Raw genomic sequence first — 26,022 nt, forward strand, 5'->3', positions numbered from 1 at the left:
CCATGACCTCCCATTCCTTTCCTCTTGGACACAGGTATACTTGGACATAGACCAAGGTTGTATTTAGAGCATGCATTCGCCCTTCCCCTTGTACTTCGTAAAGCACCACGCACGTGGATGCCGCAATGTAAATCAAATTTCCCCAACCTGGTTCCCTCCAGATACCAGCAGACTTGCGTGGAGAAGCCCTAGACTGGGAAAGTACAATATAAGGGGCACAAATAAGGAAGTCCAGTGAGAACCAGGCATTCTGGGTAGCCATTGGTTGGTGTCAGGCCACATCCACAACATCTACTGCGTTAATTTGTCATGGTTTATCCCAGAGCTGTAGTTTGCTAAGGATATTGAGAGTGGGTAGGAGAATCCTGATTCGCTTCCCAGTGCTGCAGTTCCCAGAGTGGTTTAAAAATCAATCCCTCTTTCCCAGGGAACTCTGGGAATTGTAGTTCTGTGAGGGGAATTGGGGGTGTCTCTTAACAGTTCTCAGCACCCGTAACAAACTATAGTTCCCAGGATGCTTTGGGATAAGCCATAGCTGTTTTTAAAGTGGTTTCACAGTGTTTTAAATGTATGGTGTGGACCTGGCCCTAATTGGAAAGAAAAGCCAGGCAGTCAGTTCCATGTTTTATGTCCTGAAGAACTTCCTGAGCAGGAGGACTGCTAAGAACACCCCTGCAACATTTTGTTGCACATCCCACTTCGGGTTAATAATTTGCAATCTTCCCTCTGACAGTAGAGGATTGTGAATTCCTTCCTTCCTCTCTCTCCGGGCTTAGGCAAGAGGTTTTGCAAAGAAACGGAGACTGCAAAACAGAAAGTTATATGCCAAGGATTTCCTTTCTGTTGCAAGAGTTTCCTATCCAGAACTGCCTGTGCAAGATGACGGGAAACTCAGGTTTCACATGCACTTATTTATTTATCAAACATTTGTGTACTTAAACATATACATATATAGATATACTTGGACAAAGACCAAGGTCATATTAACCAAAAACACAATTTACAAAAGAGCCTGTGCTATATGTCAGATAATGGCTGACAAGCATTAATATCATTTTTCCTTCCTTCTCCTGCTATCACAAAATTGATTGATGGAATACTTCTAGTCTAGTAGCTGGCAAAAGCTAACGGCCAGCACTATTTATTTGTTAGGAGCATCAGTTACCCCACTGACCAGCCAACACGCCTCAATTGGTCTGTGTAGGCATTTAAACCTGCTGGAAGCAAACAAGTCACTAGTCCCTAAGATTTAATGTTGGGGGGAAGAAGGAAAAGCACATCCTGAAGAATGAACAGAGTCCGCCAGCATCAAACCCTTCACTGACGACAATTTTACAACAAACACCGGCATATGCATTGCTAAAAATTCAGGCGCAGAGTTCTGGAAAGCAAAACTTCACAGGAGTCCAGTCTGGCCCGTGAGTCCCTCGGAGATTCTGCCATGGGCAGAAATAAGCTCCTTCCTCACTTGATTTTGCTTTTGGTGGTCTCTGAGCAGCGGGCCACAATCAAGTCTTTACTGGGTCTTGGAGGGATGGCGGGTTGAGCCTTGGACTGGTTATTCTCTGTCTCGTCTTTCTCCGCTATAAAATGAAAGAGGCACACAATAAATTTATTTGTTTTCATCTCAAGCGGTGCTTGGAATGAATTGGTTCGATTTAACAAAGCTCACGGGATCGGTTCGAAAATCTCTGAACTGTAACTGAAAGCAGTTCTTACCATTTTGGGGTGAAATGAATGTGAATTATGTTTGTTTTGGGGTGAACTCAGAAAGACTCCTTGCTCATCTTCAAGCCCACTCGTAAGAATTGTTTTTTTTTTACTCTTTAGACTAGGGATGTGGAATCTGTGGCTCTCCAAATGTCTCTGAACTACAATTCCCAAAAGCCCTAGCAAGCGTGGCCCAAAATTCCTCACACCTGCTTTAGACTCCTTGGGCCTTTAAGCTTTAAAGAGCATAATTGTTGTGTGTTTAAATGTTTTCTTGGTCTTGTTAAACGTATTTTATACTTCAGCATAGCAGTTTGCAATGCTCTGAGGGCTTGGTTTTTGTTTTTGTTTTATTTATTTATTTTGCCAAGGCTCATTTGGATAAAAACTTGTACTGTGAACTGAACTAGTTTGCTTTGTGAAGATCAAGTGTAAACTGGAAAGTAGTTGCTTTGGCACATTCTGATATGGAGAGGGGACACAGCTAGGACTCAGTGGTCCACCCTTTCCAGAACTTACTCCCTCAGATGGGTCATTGCAATAATTTTGAGTCGGTACCCGAATTTGCCCATCTTCCTCTCCCCACCCCATCTCCTTTTCTTTTTGTATTGTCCCCATTAGGTTGTAAGGTTGTTGACAGAGGTCTTGTGCTGTTGTTTTCAATATGGCACCTTTTTATTTTGAAAAAACACAAATAAATAAATAATCCACCTGCAAATTCCTGTCTCAGAGGTTGAGGTAGCTGAGAAGGGCCCTACTTTGCAACATAAGAGAGGAAACTTCCGGATCAGGCCAAAGTCCCATCTGCTTCAGCAACCTGTTCTCACAGCGGCCACAGCAACTCGCTACCTCCTCGCCACAGGGTGACTTTGGAAAAGCTGCTTTCAAACAAAACCAAACGAAGTACTGGGAAGGCCCCACCAAGAACTTACTGATAGTGCTGCCTTTGTAGATGAGGTTGTTCTTCATCTTCCTCCGGCTCACTAAGTATTTCACGCTGTTCCGCCGATACGTCTCCTGGCTGATCTGCTTGCGGCCTTGATTGTGGATGCTCTTGACATTTCGGATGGTGGATCTGCCAAGTCAGAAGGAGAAAGAGCATGTCTTCCCTCATGTCATATAGGAAATCGCAATGGCACTCTGCAAATTCTATTACCAAAGTAATTGTTTTGGCCTTGTTTAGACCTTACACACACACACACACACACACACACACACACACACAAAGGGACAGGTTGTATGAAGCTCAAGCTAGAGAAGATATAAGTTTGCTACAACGAACGAAATTTCCCCAATGTATTGTCTTTCTCAGAAAGGATCATCAAAGGTCTAGCTATCTACAAGAACTGACAGTGTCTCCCTTATACAAGAGTTATGCTTTCCAACATGTAGGAAGTCAGATACAGACATGTTTGTTTGTTTGTTTGTTTGTTTGTTTGTTTGTTTGGCTAGAGAATGTAATCTGCTGTGAAACATCCTTTATAGGATGCCCCAAGGGGAAGATTTATGAGAAGTTCTTTGTCTGGTCTTATCAAGAAATAATCTGTTCACTCTAAAAAGATGTTTACCCACATGTAACATTTGGGACAGCACTGCAGCTGCAAGGAAGCACCGGGCAGAATGAGCTAGTACAGTCACATCTGAGAAATTTAAGAGTATGTTCAGTTTTGCTTTAGTTTTAATTAGGTTTCATTCAACTGTGTCAAAAGCTTTCTGATTATTTTAACTTCTTCCTTAATTTTTTTTTAACCTAACTGTTCATATCAGTGCTTTTCTTCTAGGAAAAAAAGGAGCCGGTATTGCGTACCCTTGAGTACCCCCCAGAATTAAAAAAAAATACTGGTTCATGTTTAGGAAATTGTCAAAGTATATTTTTAAGGTGTCAAAGCTAGTGGGTCATGTAATAAATTTGCTTATGGTGGTGCAATCAGCCTCTGTATGTGGAATGGGAAGTGTTTGCAATTGTTTGATTTGACTCATGCAAAAAAATGTCTTGCACCAGTCCTTTTAATTATTGTCCCCATGCCAAAAATTACCAAAAGCATCTTCTTCCACCAACACACACACACACACACACACTACCTTCGAGGTGGGGCTCCTTTGTTCCTCAGCTGATTGTTCTCTGGGTTATTCAGCTCCCCAGATTTCTGCAGATACATCGACGGGTAATAGCCTGTAGTTTCGTCCTTCCTGAGATTTCGGAAACAGCATCAATTTACCCACAAGAAAAAAAGAGGAAGGAGTGCTGTGGTTGGCAAGCGGACAGAGAGCCTTAATCCCAGGAGGGTGAAGGAGGACGTAACCCCAATCTCCCACACCATGAGCAATGCTGCCCCCACTTTTGATAAACACACTTTTTTGACATCCACAGATTCAGCACAATATTTGAAAGAGGTTTTCCTGGTTGGAGCCTATGTGGGTAAAACAGCACACAAAAATACGTGTGCTCCACTTTCAAATATCACACTGGACCCCCTGACATGGGAGCAAGAGGTGTGATCCTGTTTCGCCCTCCACCCAGTAAAGGTACACTTTGAATGATGGCCAGTAAGAGACACAGTAAGCTGTATTAGACAGAGTCCTTCCTCCTTCATCCTGGTGCCCTCCAGGTCCTTTAGACCACAACTCCCATCAACCCTCGCCAGTGCAGCCATGATTCCATCAGCCCCACCATGCACCTGATGGGAGTTGTAGTCCCCAAACATCTGGAGGGCCCCAGGTTAGCAGAAGGGATTTCTGAAAGGTCCAAACAAGTCCTTAGGGCAGAACAGTCCATGTCCATTAGCCACAGTAGACAGAAATGGAGCCTCCGCATTCAAAGGCAGGATACCTCCAATTGCCACAGACTAGGTGATGTTTATTTCCACCAGCCCTTCTTTGGTTCCTCACCTGACAACCCACCATCCATCAAGCAGTTTATGGATAACTTCTATGGTTTCCCCTTCCTTCAGAGTGATCTCGTCTTCCTGGGCGGCTGTGTAGCCTTTCCGGACAACATGGAGTTCCCCTTAAAACAAAGGAGCAGAGGGCCATCAAGAAGGACTCAGGAGTTTGCACAGCAACAAAAGACCCAATAATCATCTCATTGATAGTCATCCTTCAGTTTGCACAGTTAAAGCACACACAACGTGCTTTCCGATCTGAATTGCAATCCCCTTCGTGATAGCCATGTGTGGTGTGGATCGCTATTGTTCCCATTTTACAGATAGGAAAACAGAGGCTGAAAGATAGCTATCTTTCAAACGCTGCCGTTTAACTTCAGGGTTAATCGGGACCTGGGCATCCACGGACCCAACAGAGAGGGTTAGTTTTACCTGCATAGTTGGGTTCCTGTTCTTCAGACTCATCTGGACCATCCATAGGTTCGAGGTAGGCAGCAGGGACCCAACCCCGTTTGTTTGTCTGCTGACAGAACCACCAACCTGGAGCGAGACAAATAGATAAATAAATCGGTGTCCTCCTGGACCAAGTTACCTGTCTCTAAAGTTTACACATCAGAAGTGCAGCTGGTTATGCTTAATGCCTGCACGGGTCATCAACCTCTTTAGACCCATGGGCTTATTTTGATTTTTTGAGGAAGCAGTGTGGGTGCCACCTCTTCAGGTCTTCAAAAGAGCCTGCTGGATCAGACCAATGGCCCATCTAGTCCAGCAACTTCTGGAAACCTGGAAGCAGGATCTGAACACAAGAGCACACTGTTCTCTCCGGCAGTTTCCAGCAACTGGTATTCAGAAGCATTGCCATTGATGGACATTGCTGCCTCCTGTCTGATAATATTCCACAGATTAACTATATGCTAAGAAGGACTTTGGCAAGGGACGCGGATGGCGCTGTGGGTTAAACCACAGAGCCTAGGACTTGCTGATCAGAAGGTCGGCAGTTTAAATCGCCGCGACAGGGTGAGCTCCCGTTGCTTGGTCCCAGCTCCTGCCAACCTAGCAGTTCGAAAGCACCTCAAAGTGCAAGTAGATAAATAGGTCCCACTCTGGCGGGAAGGTAAACGGCGTTTCCGTGCGCTGCTCTGGTTCGCCAGAAGCGGCTTAGTCATGCTGGCCACATGACCCGGAAGCTGGATGCCGGCTCCCTCGGCCAGTAAAACGAGATGAGCGCCGCAACCCCAGAGTCAGCCACGACTGGACCTAATGGTCAGGGGTCCCTTTACCCTTTACCTTTAAGAAGGACTTTGTTTTATCTGTCCTTGGCCTGCCAACAGACCACTTCTCTCGTCTGCTCATCTGCCCCATCAAAGACGGGGAGAAAGAAAGTGGGCACACTTAGCTTTTCCAAAGGACCTGGGCCAAAGTCAAGAGGCGATAGAAATAATACGAGCCTTGGAAAGCACATAGAGCCAGAAGAGGAAGTGGGGGAAGGCACCGCTCTTCGAACTTCCTCTTTCAACTCTATGTACGTTTTGAGGGAGGAAAGGGAAACCGCTGTCCTCATCTCATGACCAAGGAGGCAGTGAGGGAATCAGAGGCTCTCCATGAAGGCACCAGGAGAAGACCTCAAGGGACGCCATGGACCCAGAGATGCAACATTGTTAGCCTCCGCTTGGGGGTCAGCCTCCTGCTGCGGCCAAAGTACAGACCCTACAAGTGTCCCTATTTTCCTGGATTTACAGAAGTCACCCCAGTTTCTGTTTTGATCCTGGAATGTCTCACTTTTCCTTAGGACATCCTCACTGTCATCACAGAAATGTTGCAGGGTTTGGAGTTATGCGACTCCCGAGACATCTGAAGGCAGCTCTGTATAGGGAAGCTCTTTTTAAAAAATGTTTAATGTTTTATTATGCTTTTATATGTGTTGGAAGACGCCCAGAGTGGCTGGGGCAACCCAGTTAGATGGGCGGGGGTATAAATAGTAAAATTATGACTATGGAATAGCACGTTCACTACTTTCTCTGCCACCGTTGTAAAACCAGCCCCTCTCCCAAGAGATAAACACCATCTCTCTCTCCTTACCGCTTTCGCTTTTCTCCACGACGTCCACCAGGTCCCCCATCTTGACCCCCATCTCAGTGCTGGAGTTCTTCTCATAGTCGCCAATTGCCCGATACGTCTGTAGGATGATGGGTCCTGTGATATCTATTGGAGGAGGAAGAAGAAGAGTTTGGATTTGATATCCTGCTTTATCACTACCCGAAGGAGTCTCAAAGTGGCTAACATTCTCCTTTCCCTTCCTCCCCCACAACAAACACTCTGTGAGGTGAGTGGGGCTGAGAGACCTCAAAGAAGAGTGACTAGCCCAAGGTCACCTCCAAGTGGAGGAGCGGAGATGTGAACCCGGTTCACCAGATTACGAGTCCACTGCTTTTAGCCATTACACCACACTGGCTCTCAGGAGGAGAAGCGGCTGTGATTAGGGGAACTCTCAAGGGCCCCGTCTGAGCCAGGATTTGCTGGAGCCGAGCCCCTCAGACCTGTCTGGAGTGCGAGGGACCAGCGCCACGTGCAAACTTAATACAGTACGTTTTGTGCCATGCAGAGGATCTCCCTCCCCACTGAATAACGGTGAGCTAATTCTCCACACACACATGGTTCTGTGATAAAGAGGGCACAGAGTTTGGGGCGGAAGGTGAAATCTGAGAAATAGACTTGAGAACTGCTTTCATAGAGTTCCCAGTGCCGCTTTTAGTTAAGAGAGAGCGCCGTGTTTTTAGTCCTTGTGGCAATTTATGAATCCAGAAAGCAGAGGAGGCAGTGAAGAAGAGAAGAAGAAGAGTTTGGATTTGATATCCCGCTTTATCACTACCCAAAGGAGTCTCAAAGCAGCTAACAATCTCCTTTCCCTTCCTTCCCCATAACAAACACTCTGTGAGGTGAGTGGGGCTGAGAGACTTCAAAGAAGTATGACTAGCCCAAGGTTGGACTTGATGACCCTTTGGGATCTCTTCCAACTCTAGGATCCTAAGAAAGCGCATGGCTACTCCCAAAGAATCCTGAGCACTGCAGTTTATGCTTCACAGAGCTATGATTCCTAACGCCCTTAACCAACTACCCAGCCAGATGTTTCTGAAGAAGCGGCACGCGGGACATGAGGGCAACCACAGCTCCCTTTAGACCTTAGTGCTGCTGAGGGCAAGGCAGACTGCGATCCTGGCAGTAACATACAACCACTGAAGGGAAAGAGGTAGGCAAGCCAAGCGGGAAGGATTTCACCACTTCTGCTTTTTAATTACCTGCTGCAATCTTCTTGGAGTCTTTTGGCATCAAAAAGGTTTCCGGTTTCTTGACGCTAAGGGGAAAAGAATCAAAGGCAAACACTGTTGGAATTGTCAAGTCTTCCATCCCAGCCACAGACTCGAACTGGTGGCCTCAAGCAAGTCATGAACTCACAGCATGTTGGATAATTACACTGGCCTGATTTTCAGGGCTGTTGCAAGGATTACAAAGGTAACATACTTTGAGTATTTGAAACATGGACTATAAACATGAACAGCACTGACTCTTTTTCTGTGGAGTGGGCCACAACCATGAACTCTTGTCTTGCCATGCAGTGTCAAGTTAGATGTCTATGGAGGCTGGACCACCAACTTCAGCCTGCCTCCAGCCAGCTTGCTTGCCTTATATCTCACAAGCAGGCCAAGGAGTGGCCCTGACTGTCCGCTTCCTCCTCCTTAGTCTCAGGGTCGCCCTTGTAGAACTCAGCAGAGAGAAGGCAGATGGGGGGGAAACTAGAAGGAGATGGCTCTGCCTGTCATCAGCTCTGGCGCTCCCTACTTGCTGGCTCCCTGTGTTCTGCCCTACCAGGCCCAAGCGGTGTTTCTCTAATAAATGTCGTTGGACTACAACCCCCATCATCCCTGATCACCATTCCTGCTAGTTACGGATGATGGGAGTTGTAGTCCAACAACAGCTAGGGACCCAAGTTTGAGAAACATGGCTGGGGAGCAGCTGCCACTGGGAAGGGGCTGTACTGAGATACTGTAAATGGCACTTTTCAGAGTCATTTACCAGAAGCGGCAGTAAGAGGGGAAGTGGCAATGAGCCCTAGGAGAGGGTGACACTGGACTTCTTACAGCTGCCCAAAGTATCAGGTGCTGACACCGAGTTCGAGATGGACATGGGTCCCTTCCTCCCTATGGACCCTTCCCTCCAGTCTTAGCCCAATAGGTGTCTCCCAGCGTCCTGACAATACTCACTGGCTTGCTATAGGTGGGTTCAGGTCATCCGGTCTGACTTTGAAGAAGGTCAAGACATGTCCACACCGGGAGATCTTGCGAGGCAGGTTGATGAGGGCCATGGTGTACTCGGAGAGCGTGTCTTGCCGATTTTGGGTGACTCGCTGGCTGTCAAACCACCTTGGCGCTAGATAGATGGGTAGGAAGGAACAAAGGAGTTTGCATTTCATCATGCCAGAGGACTACCCCATCCCGTCCGGTCAATGCCTATTCCAGTCAATTCAGTTTGCATTTCAGGTGACACTACCTAACAGGCAAAACTACCTTTCTAAAGCTGCACCTCTCCAAATTTTCCAGTGCAGTTCTCCAGCCCAGTAAGATTCACAAACATGCATAAGATTGGTGAGAATACCATACAAAAATGTGTTACTTCGGGGAGAAATTCTTGACAAAGAAGGAGTATATTCTGGGCAAATTTGCATAGAAAAATGTGTATTTTGGGAGAAATTCACATTCAAATGCTAACTTCAAAATAAAATAATAATAATACACAGATGTGGTTGGGAAAATGAGAAATTGAAAGAAACTGAAACAGACATTGTACGCTTGTGTCTCAGTTTGTGACTTGGTTCAAGACTTGGCCATTTCTCATCATTATGTAAACAGGATCCAAAAGGGAACAGGAACAATTTTTTTTTTTAACCACATGTGGCTGCTTGGTCAATCAACTGCAACGGAACAGTTATTTCAGCGCCCGAAACCCACTGCATTTGCAAGACAACTGATTTGGACAAACCAAAGATCTAAATGTGTTCCTGGTTACTACATAGGAAGTGAGCGTTTGAGCAATGACAGTGTTATGACTTTGTGAGTGCCAGGCACCACTAAATTCCTGGGTCCAGTAGGCGTTAGAATATAATCAAGGCTTAGGGGGTTAAACTGCTAATCCCTATACCCAAGCTTCCTATGTTCAAGTGATCGCCTGGGAGATGGGCCATTAGGAGAACAAAGGAATAGGCCATTAAGAAAGTAAATAGGAGAGTGGAGTCTGGGTCAGACAGCAAATGGGTGGGACCATGCCCTCAATTCAGAGTTAGTTAGAAGATAAAGGCAGAGCTGAGAGTCGGCTGTGATGTGACCTAGAGGGGGGGAAAGGTTGCAGGCTAGAAAAAGCAGCAAGTTGGAGAGAAGGTCAGAGCACAGTGGTTGATTTCTGTTTGAATTCAAGTCTTTGGGAGAAATGAGACCCTCTTGGGGTGTTGATGCTGTGAGCCCCTCCATCATAAGCTCAGGTTGTATATATGTGCCAGTAAACCATGTATCCTAAAGACACTACAGTCTCTACATTGCCACGTTTCCAAAAGGAACATTCAGTCTGCCCATTTCCCAGAGCTTACTAGAAACCAGAGAACATTTAGGTGCTGCCAGTGAAATGTTAAAGTACAGTGGTACCTTGGGTTACATATGCTTCAGGTTACATACGCTTCTGGTTACAGACTCTGCTAACCCAGAAATAGTACCTCGGGTTAAGAACTTTGCTTCAGGATGAGAACAGAAATTGTGCTCCAGTGGCACAGCGGCAGCAGGAGGCCCCATAGGCTAAAGTGGTGCTTCAGGTTAAGAACAGTTTCAGGTTAAGAACGGACCTCCGGAATGAATTAAGTATTTAACCTGAGGTACCACTGTACTGGGGCTCAGCCTTAAATCTTGTGAAATAATATACTGCATTTTTCTGTGTAATAGACAACAATTTTTCCTTAGAATTAATAGGCGAAAATTGCGGGTCGTTTCATAGACGGCTATCAGACGGGCGATTGGTGGCAGCAGCCAGCAGGAGATTGGCAGAGGTGATTTTGCATGTGAGTGGTTGCTGCAGCAAGGCCCGGTGATGATTGGCTGTGGCAACTGGGTGTGCTATTTACGACAGCGGCAAGGTGTGTGTGCAGTCGGCTGTGGTTGCGTTGAGTGTGCAGGTGGGCTTTTGGCAGCAAGCATGCAGACGATTGCTGGCCACGGCGATGCGTGCAATTTGCATTGGTGGGCAGGTTGTAGAGCGATTGGCAGCGGTGACTCCCCCCTCCCCCTCAAAAGAAGCTCAACAACTTTGGGCAATTTCCCCCCAATTTTTTTGCAGTCCAAAAAATTAGGGGTCCTCTTATACAAGGGGGGGCGTGTTATACACGGAAAAATATGGTAATATGATGAGGTGGGAGGTGTTCTTTTGAGCATGTGAAGACTGCTTTCACGCTCCACCAAAGGAAAGCCCTGAATAGCTGGGAAGAAGGATCCTACATAAACACACACCTGCAAAGAATCCTGAGAAACTGAGTTTCTTAAAGGTACTGGAGATTGTAGCTCGGTGGCAAACAAACTACAGTTCCCATGATTCTTTGGGAGGTGGGAAATGTGATTTAAACATACAGTTTCAAATGTAATTTAGGCCAGCAGTTTAAAATTTCATACACGTTCGCCACGATGATAATTTAAAATATAGTGCTGATTGTAAATCAGGGCTGGCTTTATATCTCCAGACTCAGGGCAATGCCAAGAACCTAGAACTGGCAGTTGTACTGGCTTACTTACCAGGCAAGTGAGGAATGATCCTGTTCTCAACACTAATGTCCCCAGATTCAATAGGAAACATCTCCTTTAAAGTTTTCTGGAGAAAGAAGAGAAAGCAAGAGCAGCCTTAGAATTCTAGATGAAAGTATGGACGAAAAACAAATCATCGGGTGCGTTTAGTCACTTCCAGTCAGTAATTTAATAAGGGACCTCCATTCCCATCACTTTGGCAATTAGCAATTGCTTCCCCTGCTTTTAAAAAGTAAATTGCAGACAGGGGAGCGGAAGTCTGGTCTGGGACCCTGATGCAGGGTGGGGAGAGAGGAGTCCCTTAATCTTTCATCCTTTTCTACGGGATCCTGACGCAGATTGTGAGGAGGGGTGTGTGTCCGCAATTTACTTTTTAAAAAGCAAATCCCCATTCAACAACGGCTGCATTGACACCATACATTTAAAGTGCTGTGATATCACTTCAAACAATTTTCCCCCCAAAGAATTTTGGGAGCTGCAATTTGTTAAGGGTGCTGAGAGTTGTTAGGAGGCTCCCCCCCCCCCAATTCTCCACACAGAACTACAATTCCCAAAGTCCCCTGAGAAGAGAGGTTGATTGTTAAATCACTCTGCCGCTCTCTGAGGGGAACAGGGGTCTCCTCACAACTCTCAGCACCCTTAACAAACTATAGCTCCCAGAATGATTTGAGAGAAGCTATGACCATTTTACATTGTGTCGCAATGCCTTAAATCTGTGGCCAAAGAGCCGGACATGACCAGGCAGTGGGACAGCCATATGACAGGAACCAGCAACAAGAAGCAGGGACTGTCCTGTGAAGTGGTAACTGGTAGGGTGGAAGGCAGGAGGCTGGCAGTAGGTGGCGCCAGAGCAGATGACAGGCAAAGCCGCCCCGATTGGTTGTAAGTAAGAAGTCTGGCAGGAAGAGGCTGGCTAGGAGCAGACTGAGTTTGGTGAGGCAGTGCCCCATTTGTTGCAGTGGGTCAGCCTCCACTGGTCTCATGGGGGCTGAATGGAGGGAGATCTGGGATTACAAAGTCTGAGTGCCCCAGAGTGACCCAGTGGCTGCCCCTCCCCTGGGTTTCCACCTCAGCCTTCCCAAAACAAGAAAAGAAAAGAGCAAGGTACAAGGTTGACGGCAAAGGCAGCAGCAGACTTCCTCTTTGCGGCTTGCAAAAAAAGGGAAAGACTTGAAATGTTGAATTCTCATCATATGACTATCTCATGAAATAATATTTAAACCAGGCAGCACAGAAATTCCAACCAGCTGCATTAAAAAGAGAACAATGCAGGAATCACCCTCTTTTGTTGACCACCTACTCGGCTGCCCTTCTTTCCAGTTTTAGTGAGATTTGTAAGGTTTGTCCACAATGCTTACGAGCGCGTATTTTTTGATAGCTCTGGTTCCTCTTACTCTTGATCCCCACTGCCTTCCACCCCACAGTCCCAATGGGCTGCTCAGAGAACTACTCAAAATGACATCCTGTCTTCCTAAGAAAGAGGAGCAACCACAGAAAGTTGCCCTAAGGCACCATAAAGTAAAGGTAAAGGGAGCCCTGACCATCCGGTCCAGTCGTGGCCAACTCTGGGATTGTGGCACTCATCTCACTTTATTGGCTGAGGGAGCCGGCGTACAGCTTCCAGGTCATGTGGCCAGCATGACTAAGCCGCTTCTGGCGAACCAGAGCAGTGCACAGAAACGCCAATTACCTTCCTGCCGGAGAGGCACCTATTTATCTACTTGCACTTTGACGTGCTTTCAAACTGCTAGGTTGGCAGTTACACAGAGTTAGACAGGGTGCCGGCGTTTGTCCTCGTTGATATCTAACCCTTGAGCGCCAACACTTCGTTTGATCAAACTTACCTTTGTTGATATCTACAGGAGCCTGGCTAAAGGAATTTTAAAGACTGAATCTTCCTTTTGGACACAATTTGAATGAGTTTTCTGTTTGTGGCTTCTGTAGTAGATCTTGTACATAGCTCTTTCAATTTTTAGATTATTAATATAAGATTTAGAACGTAGAATGGTTTGGTAGCGTTTTGTGTGCCTCTTATGTACTGCTTAATTTATACTGGTCTACTATGAGAATTGGCAGGATAGGCTCATTTCTTCAGTACGTACTTGTATTTCCTAAGAAAGAGGAGCAACCACATAAAGTTGCCCTAGAGCGGCACACACACCCTAAAAAGAAAAGAAAAAAGGAGGCCACAGGTTTGCATGGCATTATATTATATGTATAGATGCAGATTCAGGAATGACTGCTATGATTTAACTCCTAAAAGGTGAAAAGGAGGCCTATCTGAAATAACAGCAATTATTTCTAAATCTGCAGGTGTCCATATAGATTAGCCCATGCACATTTTATGCAAGTCCTCCTTTAAGTCTTCTTTGGCAATGTAATGAATGCACATCCTAGAACAGAAAGACATCGAAATTAGCCAGACACTCTTAAGGCGCCAGAGACCCAACAGTTTACTTACATGGAAGTCGTAGATCTCGGTGAACTTCCGATACACAACTTTCTCGGTGAGATCTTGCCATTTCACCAGAAACATGTAGACCTGACAAGGAGAATAGACTGTTGTTCAGAATCAGCGAAAGCTTTCAAATGGCCTCCCCCAGCCAACCCTACTCTTCATCCCAGGCTGTTCAGAGGGCACCGAATTTAGATGTGCAGGGAGACTCCATTAATGACGAATGTTACACACATTATGTTCAAAAATAAAATGCATTAAAAATAGGTGTTATCTGCTTTGACACTGGAATCCTAGAGTGCTTCTGGTCCTGCAGAAACACTCATCAGAAACTGAAGCTTTAAGCACAAAACAATGCCAGTTTTCCTAGTTCTAGAATAAGCAACTAATGTAGACATCCTGAAAACAGTCCAAAAATATTCACTAATGGAAGCATATCTGAATCTGGAAACGGACTTGTGGTTTTTCATTGTACGACTGGTGTTTGTTTTTTTCATGTCGTAAAATGCAGGGTTGACTTATGGGTGTGTTACAGCCTTGTGTTGGAGGGCAGCAGGCACAGAAGAATCAAACAATTATAGAATCACTAAATTGTAGAGTTGAAAGGGACCTCAGGGGTCATCTAGTCCAACCCCTTGCAATGCACGAATCTTAAAAAAAAAACAACCCACAATATGAAAGATTTCTTAATTTGCAAAAATATGTGTATTGTCTCTTTTTTCAAGTTGCATTTTCAACAGATCAGTTACCCAGTGTGGGGCTTGAACTCATGACCCCGATATTAAGAGCCTCGAACTCTACCAACTGAGCTATCCATTATCTCCTCTTGCCATGCTGCCCATGGACTGGAAATCCCAGGGAATGAACCTGGGATTTTGGGTGCGCAAAGCATTTGCTGTGCTTTAGAACGGTGGCTGTTCCCTCGCAGCCTCCTCTAAGCGAGGGTATTCCCAAGCAATGCACATGGGGTGGAATTTCCTGCCTTTGTTCACATGGTCCCCCCCCCCCTTTCTACAGGGAAGCCACATGATAGAGCACTCGAATCATAAGCCTGCTGGCTGTTGCTTCACCCCTGGGGCACTTCCAGATTCTTGTGGTCTGCGGGACTTTCAATCAAGTGCTGGCTAATTCCAATTGCACAATTAAAGTTGAGCTGTTGTGCAACAAACCTGCTTCCTCAAAAGATGACATTTGCAATGAACAAAGTGATGGGAAAGTGCAACGTCATCTAATCTCCCTGGAAGCAAATCCAGGTGCGTGCTCAGTAAACAAGTCATCTGGGAGTCCCCCGTGCTCCTTCCATCTTTTTTTCCCTTACAGGCTGAAGAAAATGCAGGTTTTTAAAAACACAGCAAGCGAAAACCAGCGCTATCTTTTCAATGTGGATCACCTGGGCTCTGGCCTGCCTTTTCCCAAGAGGCCAAATTTGGCATGAGCATTGACACCTGAGGCACCTGAAAACTTGCCACCACTCACACATTTAATGTGGCCTTTCCATATCTTGGGGACACAGAAACTGGGGCTTTTGAGGTGTCAGGTTCCCATCAGCCCCAGTCAGCATGGCCAGGAATGATGGGAGTTGTAGTCCAACAGGTTTCCTCAGCCATCCCTGAGCCTCTTACCTAGCTCTTTCTCAGGCAGGGGAGGGGAAAGTATATTAATAATAATAATAATATTTCCCCAGCCACTCTGGGCGGCTTCCAACACAATATTAAAATACAGTAACGCCTCAAACATTAAAAGCTTCCCTAAACAGGGATGCCTTCAGATGTCTTCTAAAAGTCTGGTAGTTGTTGTTCTCTTTGACATCTGGTGGGAGGGCGTTCCACAGGGCGGGTGCCACTACCGAGAAGGCCTGCTTCTCTGCAACTTGACTTCTCACAGTGAGGGAACCACCAGAAGGCCCTCGGAGCTGGACCTCAGTGTCCACCGGGGGTGGAGACGCTCCTTCAGATATACTGGACCGAGACCGTTTAGGGCTTTAAAGGTCAGCACCAACACTTTGAATTGTGCTCGGAAACGTATGACAACAGCAGAGAGGATTTCCTTGCAGGCATTTGTGAGATCAGAACAGTGAGATTGCAAATTAAAGCACAGTCGTACCTTGGTTCTCGAACAGCTTAGTTACCAAACAAATTGGCTCCCAAATGCCGCAAACCTGGAAGTGAGTGTTCCAGTTTGCGAATTTTTTTTCGGAAGCCAAACATCCGACATGGCTTCCGCTTGAGTGCAGGAAGCTCCTGCAGCCAATCGGAAGCCGAGCTTTAGTTTTCGAATGGTTTCGGGAGTCGAATGGACTCCCAGAACGGATTAAGTTCGAGAACCAAGGTACCACTGCATTTCTTTCCAAGCAGAGGCTGATCATGTTTAACCTAAGTGGAAAAGAGGGTCGATGACCCTGCTCTCTGAAATATACTTGGAGTTGAGAGTGGATTTCATGCTCTTTATTCAGCTCATAGTGGTGAGGAGGAATGGAAGTTCCCCCAGAATGTCTGCTTTATATACATTATTTACACAATGGGCCCCACGTGATTGGCTAATTCCGGGACTCACCTGTAGGCCAATCAGGTTGTGGATTCATTTCCACCTGGAGCTGGATTGGGTGGCTCATGTGGACCAATCAGACTGCTGCATTCTGAATCCTATTGTTCTAGGACCAATCAGACTGCTGCCTTTTGGATCCTATTCAACTCAGCACATAACACACTCTCTCTGTCTTATTGGTTGCAGAAAACCCCACCCCTATGAATCTGCAGCAGTGTTGATCACCAAGCCCTTAAATGCTGAAGTTCCCTGGGTGGCTCAGAATGACTTATCTATCCTCTTCCTGCAGATCATCATGGTGAAATAGCGTTATAAAAAGAAGGAAGGCCAAGAAAATCCCTGCCAAGGCTTGAGTGTGTGGCTCAGGGTTTGCTGTTAACCGGCAAAGGGGAACGAAAGAAAGCAGGGTCCAGAATCGATAGCAAACAACAGTGGGGAGGTCAGGGAGTGATGTCCAAACCAGGCATAGACACACCCGTCAATTTCAGATCCTCTCGGTTTCTCATTCTTCCAACCTTAAGCTTGGTTCCTGCCATTTCTGCATAATGTTGCAATTTAAAAAAAAAAAAATTACACAAAAATGCGTGTGAGCATGATATGCTCATTTTTGTTGCCTACACTTTTTTGCAAGGAGTTTGCTAACACCACACCTGATAGAATGCGTTTTGGTACATTAATTTCCACATGGCTTTGCGCACAGTTTGCACTAATGTACGCATCTTTTGGACCAGTTCTTCAGTTGGTAGATGTGTGTTAGGAGCCTCAAAGAAGGGCAAACTTCCAAGGATTCTGGTGTACGAAGTGCAGATTTGACAGACTAAGGATGAAATGAAAGTTGAAGCTATCCCTAGATCTAAGCAGGATCTCCCAGCCAGATGACCCTCCTTCACTCTCTGCCTTTTCAGATTAAAGAAAGGGCCAGCAGGAGAGGTATATAAAACGACGAACAGCATGGAGAAAGTGGGCAGAAAAAATGTTTTTCTCCCCCTCTCATAACACTGGAGACTTGTGGACATCCAATGAATTGAGGATTGACTTTATAGTTTTAACTGGTGCCTTTTTTATTATTATTGGATATTTGTAAACTGCATCAAAGTGCAAGTAGATAAATAGGTACTGCTCCGGCGGGAAGGTAAACGGCGTTTCCGTGCGCTGCTCTGGTTTGCCAGAAGCGGCTTAGTCATGCTGGCCACATGACCTGGAAGCTGTACGCCAGCTCCCTCGGCCAGTAGAGCGAGATGAGCGCCGCAATCCTAGAGTCTTCCGCGGCTGGACCTAATGGTCAGGGGTCTCTTTACCTTTACCTTTAGAGAACTACTGTAGTTAAGAAGTATATAGATTATTTAAGTTAATAAACAAAATACACAAATCCCAGCTGAGCGATGATTGCTTGCCTCTGCCTTGCCTGGGCGGTTTATGGGGTGGGCAGCACTGCAACTTTTCATTATTATTATTATTATTATTATTATTATTATTATTATTTTACCTGGACTTCAGCCTAAGGCCATAGGGTGGGTCACAACAATTGAAAACAGAGCACTGAAAACAAACTACTGTCCTAAGAACAGGGTGGTTCTTAAAACTATACATCACAAGGGCCAAAAGCAGAACTAAAAAGATGCATCTTCCACATAACGAGGAGCAAAAATGAGATGAATAGAAAAGCTCTTTAGCTGAAAGGACGTCTCTCACAGGCATATTTTCCCTTCCCCTTTGCTCAGGAGCCCCAGGTGGGCTGAATGAGGTACTTCCCAACAATCGTACATCCATCTGTGGCGCATCTGCAGTGTGGTGCAGTGGTTAGTGTGCCTGACTAGGAAGAGTTGAGAGAGACCAGGGTTCAAATCCCTACTCAGCCATTATTATTATTATTATTATTATTATTATTATTATACAGTGGTACCTCGGGTTACAGACGCTTCAGGTTACAGACGCTTCAGGTTACAGACTCCGCAAACCCAGAAATAGTACCTCGGGTTAAGAACTTTGCTTCAGAATGAGAACAGAAATTGCGTGGCGGCGGCAGGAGGCCCCATTAGCTAAAGTGGTACCTCAGGTTAAGAACAGTTTCAGGTTAAGAACGGACCTCCAGAACGAATTAAGTTCTTAACCCAAGGTACCACTGTACTGCCCTTCATCAAAAGATCTCATGGCGGTTCACAAGAAAAAATATACAAGACAAAAGCACTAATAATAATAATAATAATAATTTATTATTTATACCCCGCCCATTTGGCTGGGTTTCCAACCGAAGATTAAAAGTACATTAAAACACCAGTCATTAAAAACTTCCCTAAACAATTAGTTAAAACAGAAAAAGCAAAACAATACCACCACCCCACACACAATGCCATGAAGCTCCCTGTGTGGCCACGGGCCAGCCACTCACTCTCAGCCTAACCTACCTCACAGGGTTGCTGTGAGGAGAAAACGAGGAGGAAGAGAACCGTAGGCGCCACTTTGAGGAGGAAAGGTAAGTTAATAATAAGGTAACAACAACAAAAAGACTTACATAGTGCTGGCTTGGGAAAAACCTCTTCTCGTAGCCCAGCAGTTCAATATGTCGGATATAGGTATCTCCCATGGTCGCTGCTAAATCCCTGCAGCCCTGATGCTTGTTGGCTGTGGCTGAGATAGTGCCCCCTCGCTGCCAAACGACTTGGCTAGTGGGCTGCAGCTTTTATCCTCGTTAAAAAGGAGAAGTCTCATTTCCCCACATTGCACATTGCGGAATTTTTTTGGGTGGGTGTGTGTGTGTGTGTGTGTGCTGGGTTTCTGTTTTCTGCACCTGCCGTGCGTCTCCAGAGCACAGCAACACGACACTAGAAGCTGCCTGGCGTGTGTTATGTCTGTGCTGTAGGCTCCTGGCTCCAGAAGACATGTGCTAGAGGCAGCATCAAAGTTCGCTGGCAAGGAATGATCTGGGTTCCTGAGGCTCCCTGGGCTGCCAAGTTGATATTGCTCTGCCTAATCTGACTCACAGGATTGCTGCAAGGACAGAATTGCAGGATGGGGGCAAAGAAAGAGGAAGCGGATTACCGGAAACACGGACAAAAGAAAGTTTACATTTGCATAACAGGTGCATGTGGTAATTTACAAGTATACATGCAAGACTGGAATATAAATGCATCTTACCACCATGGTGGGGGAATGGCAGCCAGGTTACCTGTCGGCCTGCTTCATCTGCTGCCCTAGTGTCATTATTAACAATTATCATTATTATTATTTCTTCTTTTCTTCTTCTTTTGATATTAATAGTCTATTGAAAAGTTTACAATTTTAAAGAAATAAAGTGATGCAAAGAAAAAACAAAAAGACACAAAAATGTGTAGAGAAATGTGTGTGTGTGTGTGTGTGTGTGTGTGTGTGTGTGTGTTAAAGGTAAAGGGTAAAGGACCCCTAGACAGTTAAGTCCAGTCAAAGGCGACTATGGGGTTGCGGCGCTAATCTCACTTTCAGGCCGAGGGAGCCGGCGTTTGTCCACAGACAGCTTTCCGGGTCACGTGGCCAGCAGGACTAAACCACTTCTGGCACAATGGAACACCTTGACGGAAACCAGAGCGCACAGAAACACCGTTTCCCTTCCTGCCGCAGTGATACCTATTTATCTACTTGCCCTGGCATGCTTTCGAACTGCTAGGTTGGCAGGAGCTGGGACAGAGCAACGGGAGCTAACTCCGATGTGAGGATTCGAACCACCAACCTTCTGATCGGCAAGCCCAAGAGGCTCAGTGGTTTAGACCACAGCGCCACCCGTGTCCCTTGAATATATACAAAAACACCCTAACCCATACATTCTTTTTAAAAGTTTGATACAGTGGACACTCGGGTTGTGAACATGATCCATGCGGGAGGCACGTTCACAACCTGCAGCGTTTGCAACCCACAGCGCCACGTCTGCACACACATGGGTTGCGATTCAGTGCTTCTGTGCATGCTCAAGTGCCGAAACCCGGAAGTAACCCGTTCCAGTACTTCCAGGTTCGGCTCAGTGCGCAACCTGAAAACACGCAACCTAAACGTCTGTAACCTGAGGTATGACTGTATTATTATCCTAGTACATATGTGAATATTAATAGGCACCACTCCAGCAGGAAGGTAAACGGCGTTTCCATGCACTGCTCTGGTTCGCCAGAAGCGGCTTAGTCATGCTGGCCACATGACCCGAGATGAGCACCGCAACCCCAAAGTCGTCAGCTAATGGTCAGGGATCCCTTTACCTTTACATTTTGTATAACGTGCCAATTGCTGGTGGGCAGCTTCAATGCTCCTCCTGCTCTTCCTTCTTGTGTTTCTTTTATAAAGTATTTAAACCAGACAAATAGAGGACAATGAGGGGTGGGGCCGGAAGGGACTGCCACCGTCAGTCCATACTTAACCAGAGGATTGTCTGACCCAGGGGTGCCACCTTGAATAAAATATTGGGGAGATCCAGGCAAGCCCCACCCCCTGGTCACATGGCACTATGCAGACACACCATTTGAACAGCAATGCTCATCTACTTTGGGGGGCCCTGACCCCCTCAGATATTTTTGGGGGGCCCTGAAGCTCCCTTGGCCCCTTGAAGTCAGTTATGGAGATGGGTAAATCTTGCAATATTCACCTACTTTACAATTGTTTAGTTTGATGCATATATTCAGAGCAAAAGCTGAAAGGAACAGATATCACATACATTTCTTACTGGGCTAATCTGACCACGGCAAGGGAGTGCATTACCCTTCCTGTATCCTCAGTCCACTCATTTCACTGGGGACAAATATCACGTCAAGAGTGTGACCTGCCAAGTGAGCTGGACCACTGACCATCTGAGAGAGACCCATGGTTGCCCTGGAGATTATGAAGTTAATCTTGCTCTTTTCACTTCTCCTACTCCCCCCCCCTCCCCAAAAAAACCCCTGTACTGGTTAGCAAACTAAGCTGAAGAGGAGGTTAAGGGGTGATATGATAGCCATGTTCAAATATATAAAAGGATGTCACATAGAGGAGGGAGAAAGGTTGTTTTCTGCTGCTCCAGAGAAGCGGACATGGAGCAATGGATCCAAACTACAAGAAAGAAGATTCCACCTAAACATTAGGAAGAACTTCCTGACAGTAAGAGCTGTTCGACAGTGGAATTTGCTGCCAAGGAGTGTGGTGGAGTCTCCTTCTTTGGAGGTCTTTAAGCAGAGGCTTGACAACCATATGTCAGGAGTGCTCTGATGGTGTTTCCTGCTTGGCAGGGGGTTGGACTCGATGGCCCTTGTGGTCTCTTCCAACTCTATGATTCTATGATTCTACCGGACATCCAATCACCCCTTCCATCTTGTTGACCATGACGCTGTCAACAGCTGGCTTTTCAAGAGAAGACAAAAGAAGAAGTAGGTTGTTCTATGTTTACAGTAAAGCCAGTAGTAATTGGAATCATAGGAAGCATTAATGTATAAAGTTAAATTGTGTAAGATGTTTGAGCGCACCATAAAAAGCATGAGAGATTTGAGGTTTGATTCCTCTGCTTCTCCTTCCTGCAATCTGAACAAATCTTTTCCTTATCTATCTACCCTGGTGTAATTATTGGCTCAGGTCACCCCGGCATTGGACCTTTGAGTTTGAAAAATTGGCTTGTGTATGACTTCTGGTCTGTTGGATCAGCACAGACATTTAAAAGGAATACAATATCAGGTCACAATGATGCTTGCAGAACAATGCTCAGAGCAGAAGCTGATGTCTCCAAGCAGTTGCTGTTTGGGTGTGTTTGCTCCTAGCTAAAATGTTGGTGATGTGGGAGAAGTCAGTTATGGAAACAGGTAAATCTTGCAATATTCACCCACCTGGTGAATTTAAGTTTATGTATTTTGAATTGAAGACAGCAGTGCCTGGCGTGCTCTGGCCCATGGGGTCACAAAGGGTCGGACACGACTAAACGACCAAACAACAACATTTTGAATTGGCCCAGTTTATATTTTGCTTGTGACTAATAATACTTACCGGTGGAGTTTGGTTTGATGCATATATTCAGAGCAAAAGCTGAAAGGAACAGATATCACATACATTTCTTACTGGGCTAATGGTTGTTGTTGTTTAGTCATTTAGTCGTGTCCGACTCTTCGTGACCCCATGGACCAGAGCACGCCAGGCACTACTGTCTTCCACTGCCTCCCGAAGTTTGGTCAGACTCATGCTTGTAGCTTCGAGAACACTGTCCAAACATCTCGCCCTCTGTCGTCCCCTTCTCCTTGTGCCCTCCATCTTTCCCAACATCAGGGTCTTTTCCAGGGAGTCTTCTCTTCTCATGAGGTGGCCAAAGTATTGCAGTCTCAGCTTCAGGATCTGTCCTTCCAGGGAGCACTCAGGGCTGATTTCCTTAAGAATGGATATGTTTGATCTTCTTGCAGTCCATGGGATTCTCAAGAGTCTCCTCCAGCACCATAATTCAAAAGCATCAATTCTTCGGCGATCAGCCTTCTTTATGGTCCAGCTCTCACTTCCATACATCACTACTGGGAAAACCATGGCTTTAACTATACAGACCTTTGTTGGCAAGGTGATGTCTCTACTTTTTAAGATGCTGTCTAGGTTTGTCATCGCCTTTCTCCCAAGGAGCAGGCGTCTTTTAATTTCGTGACTGCTGCCACTCAGGGCTAATGGTACATATCTGTTATGTAGTCGAGTTTGTTAAGCAGTCAGCTTTATTGCTAGTTTATCCAGGAATTAGATTTACGCACTGGATTTATTTTCCATTCGTATAGTCACAATGATACTTAGTTGTCTGGCATTTAAAGCATTAGTACTTCAAACTGATGGGAAATGATGTTTTCTCACTTTCATGGAAGTCATGCACAACAAGCACGCATCATCTCTTTTTCCTTTTCTTTTCAGTTCAGTTCCTTTTTCTTTCCTAGTGCTGCTTGTATGTGCACATTCCTGATGAAACATTTAATCAATAAAAACAAATTTAAAAACAAATACAATGATTTTTAAAAAGCATTTTGTAGCTGTTCTCATTGTTCTTTTCAGGGGGTACTCAAGGGCGCCTTTGTTGTTGTTAAAAAGTTACTGTAAACTTACTGTAAATTTACTGTAACAACTTCATGGTAATTGTACCGGTGTGGTAATAAAGAACTTCTAGGGAAAAAGCGCTGGCCTCTCTAGCACTTCAGAACCTGTGGGTTGTATGTTGCTGAACATGGAAACGGTGCGGTAATAAATAACCTCATATGTGCAAGAGAAGGGGAAAGGAAGTTCTTCTCTTCCCAGCCCAGGGGGATCAGTTGCCCCACCAAGATACAAGAGAGCCATTGCATCACAGAAGGGAAACCATGATTAATGAATCCTGTGGTCCCTCTGGCCTGAAGCACGTAGACTCAAGATGAGTCCAATTGAATATTGTGGAACTTACTTCCAAAGAAGCACACTCAGGACTGAGGTCTCTCTGAACATGCGTCACACAGGTTGATCTAAGGCAGTTGTGAACTTGGAAATAACTCTTTTTTGTAATCATTTGGCCATCATACAGCAGCTTCTGAAGGAAAACATGCCAAGTGCAAAGGCATTGCATTAGCTGCAATCTTCCAACCCTACAGTTCTACTATTGTTTGTTTGTTTGATTAATTAACTAATATTGTTATCTGAACTTATTGGTCACCCTTTTTTATTATTAAATAAAATGTAACTTATAATACAAATGTAAAACCAATGCAAAGTTAAAACAAAGAGCTGAAAGCATTAAAGGGACCCCTGACCATTAGGTCCAGTCGTGACCGACTCTGGGGTTGCGGTGCTCATCTCGCTTTATTGGCCGAGGGAGCCGGCGCACAGCTTCCGGGTCATGTGGCCAGCATGACTAACCCGTTTCTGGCGAACCAGAGCAGCGCACGGAAACGCCATTTACCTTCCCGCCAGAGCGGTACCTATTTATCTACTTGCACTTTGATATGCTTTCAAACTGCTAGGTTGGCAGGAGCAGGGACCGAGCAACGGGAGCTCACCCCGTCGTGGGGATTCGAACCACCGACCTTCTGATCAGCAAGTCCTAGGCTCTGTGGTTTAACCCACAGCGCCACCCGCGTCCCTTCCAAGAGCTGAAAGCATTAACACATATAGAAAAAGCAGTGTAACACATGCCACCCACTAAAAGACACCACAATATTTTAAACTCTCCAAGTTAAATCCCCCAAGCATAGCTGAAAAGGGGCGTTTTCTGCCCAGCACCTAAAAGTAGCTAGTGATGGTACCAGGCATGCCTCCCTGGAGAGCGTTCTGTAAGCGGGGAGCCAGCACAGAAAAGGTCCTGTCTGGCGTTGCTACCTTCTGGGTCGCCCTCAGAGCGGACAGAGAGAGGAGGACCTCAGATGATGAATGCAGGGTCTGGGTTGGCTCATGTGGCAATAGGGATAGTCCTTGAGGTATTAGGGTCCTGTGCAACATAAGGCTTTATAGATCAAAACCAGCACTGAATTAGGCTCAGAAATTAACTGGTAACCAGTGCAGTTGGACCAGGATTGGTGTAAAATGCTCTCACACCAGTTGGCAATCTGTCTGATCATATGTCCAAATGAGCTGGTTTGAGAGAAAATGCATCTAACAGTCATATTACCCAAGGAACGACAGAATGGATGTGAGTTGTGTCTTCTCGGTAGTGGCGCCCGCCCTGTGGAACACCCTCCCATCAGATGTCAAGGAAATAAACAACTACCTGACTTTTAGAAGACATCTGAAGGCAGCCCTGTTCAGGGAAGTTTTTAATGTTTTATGCTTTATCGCTTTATTATTATTATTCTGTTGGGAGCCGCCTGGAGTGGCTGGGGAAACCCAGCCAGATGGGCAGGGTATAAATAAATAATAATGATAATTATTACTAATGTCACATGTCCATGGCTTCAAACACCAGCAATGGAAGCACACTGGAGCGAGAGGAAATGGTAATCTGTACACAGCTTAAGCCCCTCAACACCAGCTGCACTTAAAAACTGAGCGTAACCCAGCCTGGAGAAGTAAAAGCTTCTCCACCCCGCACAGAACTTTTCGGTTGAAAAACCCATCCAGGGATGTGTACCAAGCCTCACCAAAGATTTGGCTTTGCTTGATGGGAAAGCCAAAATATTTTTAGAACATCTCTTCTCTTTTCTTATTATTTCTCAGCCTCGGCATGAGAAATGAAAGCAGCTGGTTCTCGTTCAGGAAGCACACGTTTGCCGGATATTCTGCAAGTGGAAACAATGCAAGCTTTTTGTGTTTTGATAACACCTGCCGGGAACTTCCGAGTTTATCTAGACTGGGAAGTCTGTAGATAGGGGAGCGAGAGAAAGCAGGTGTGGGGATGATTTAAGTTTCAGAGTGGGAAGACGGGAGGGGGAGAATTAAGTAGGCAGGAGCTGGCGAATGAGCCTCAGGAAGATTCGTGAAGCGGTTCTGCTCAGTTTCCCAAAGGAGAACAAAAGGCAAGCCTGCAGGATCAGGCCCAGGTCCCATCTAGTCCAGCATTCTGCTCTCATAGTGGTCCTTCGGATAGATGTCTGTGGGGAGCCTGCAATCAGGATCTGAGCAGGAGAGCCCTCACCCCTCCTGCAGTTTCCAGAAGTGGCTTTCAGAGGCAAACTCCCTCTGACAATGGAGATGGAGCGTT

General features: G+C 45.7%; 1 protein-coding gene across 1 annotated transcript; it reads right to left on the minus strand.

Annotated features, from left to right (window-relative positions):
• Positions 1-896: 896 nt before the first annotated feature.
• On the minus strand, positions 897-19,312 carry NCF1 (neutrophil cytosolic factor 1). Its single transcript, XM_080983157.1, has 11 exons — positions 18,934-19,312; positions 13,884-13,964; positions 11,414-11,489; positions 8,852-9,017; positions 7,889-7,944; positions 6,672-6,794; positions 5,025-5,132; positions 4,600-4,717; positions 3,793-3,900; positions 2,643-2,785; positions 897-1,583 (listed from the first exon to the last, which is right to left on the minus strand). Exons 1-11 carry the CDS (start codon positions 19,003-19,005, stop codon positions 1,465-1,467), a joined length of 1,170 nt encoding a protein of 389 aa, XP_080839283.1. The 5' UTR covers positions 19,006-19,312; the 3' UTR covers positions 897-1,464.
• Positions 19,313-26,022: the final 6,710 nt, after the last annotated feature.

Source organism: Podarcis pityusensis (assembly GCF_964106645.2).
Source record: "Podarcis pityusensis genome assembly, chromosome: 15".
NCBI classification, from domain to species: Eukaryota; Metazoa; Chordata; class Lepidosauria; order Squamata; family Lacertidae; genus Podarcis; species Podarcis pityusensis.

What these genes read in the sequence shown, in the direction of transcription:
- NCF1 (XM_080983157.1), bottom strand. Translation starts at nt 19,005, where the DNA reads ATGGGAGATACCTATATCCGACATATTGAACTGCTGGGCTACGAGAAG. An exon ending in CGTGGAGAAAAGCGAAAGCG is followed by an intron (nt 5,133 to 6,671) that starts GTAAGGAGAGAG and finishes GTCTCGCTCCAG; the next exon opens with GTTGGTGGTTCTGTCAGCAG. An exon ending in CTACAAAGGCAGCACTATCA is followed by an intron (nt 1,584 to 2,642) that starts GTAAGTTCTTGG and finishes TTCATTTTATAG; the next exon opens with CGGAGAAAGACGAGACAGAG.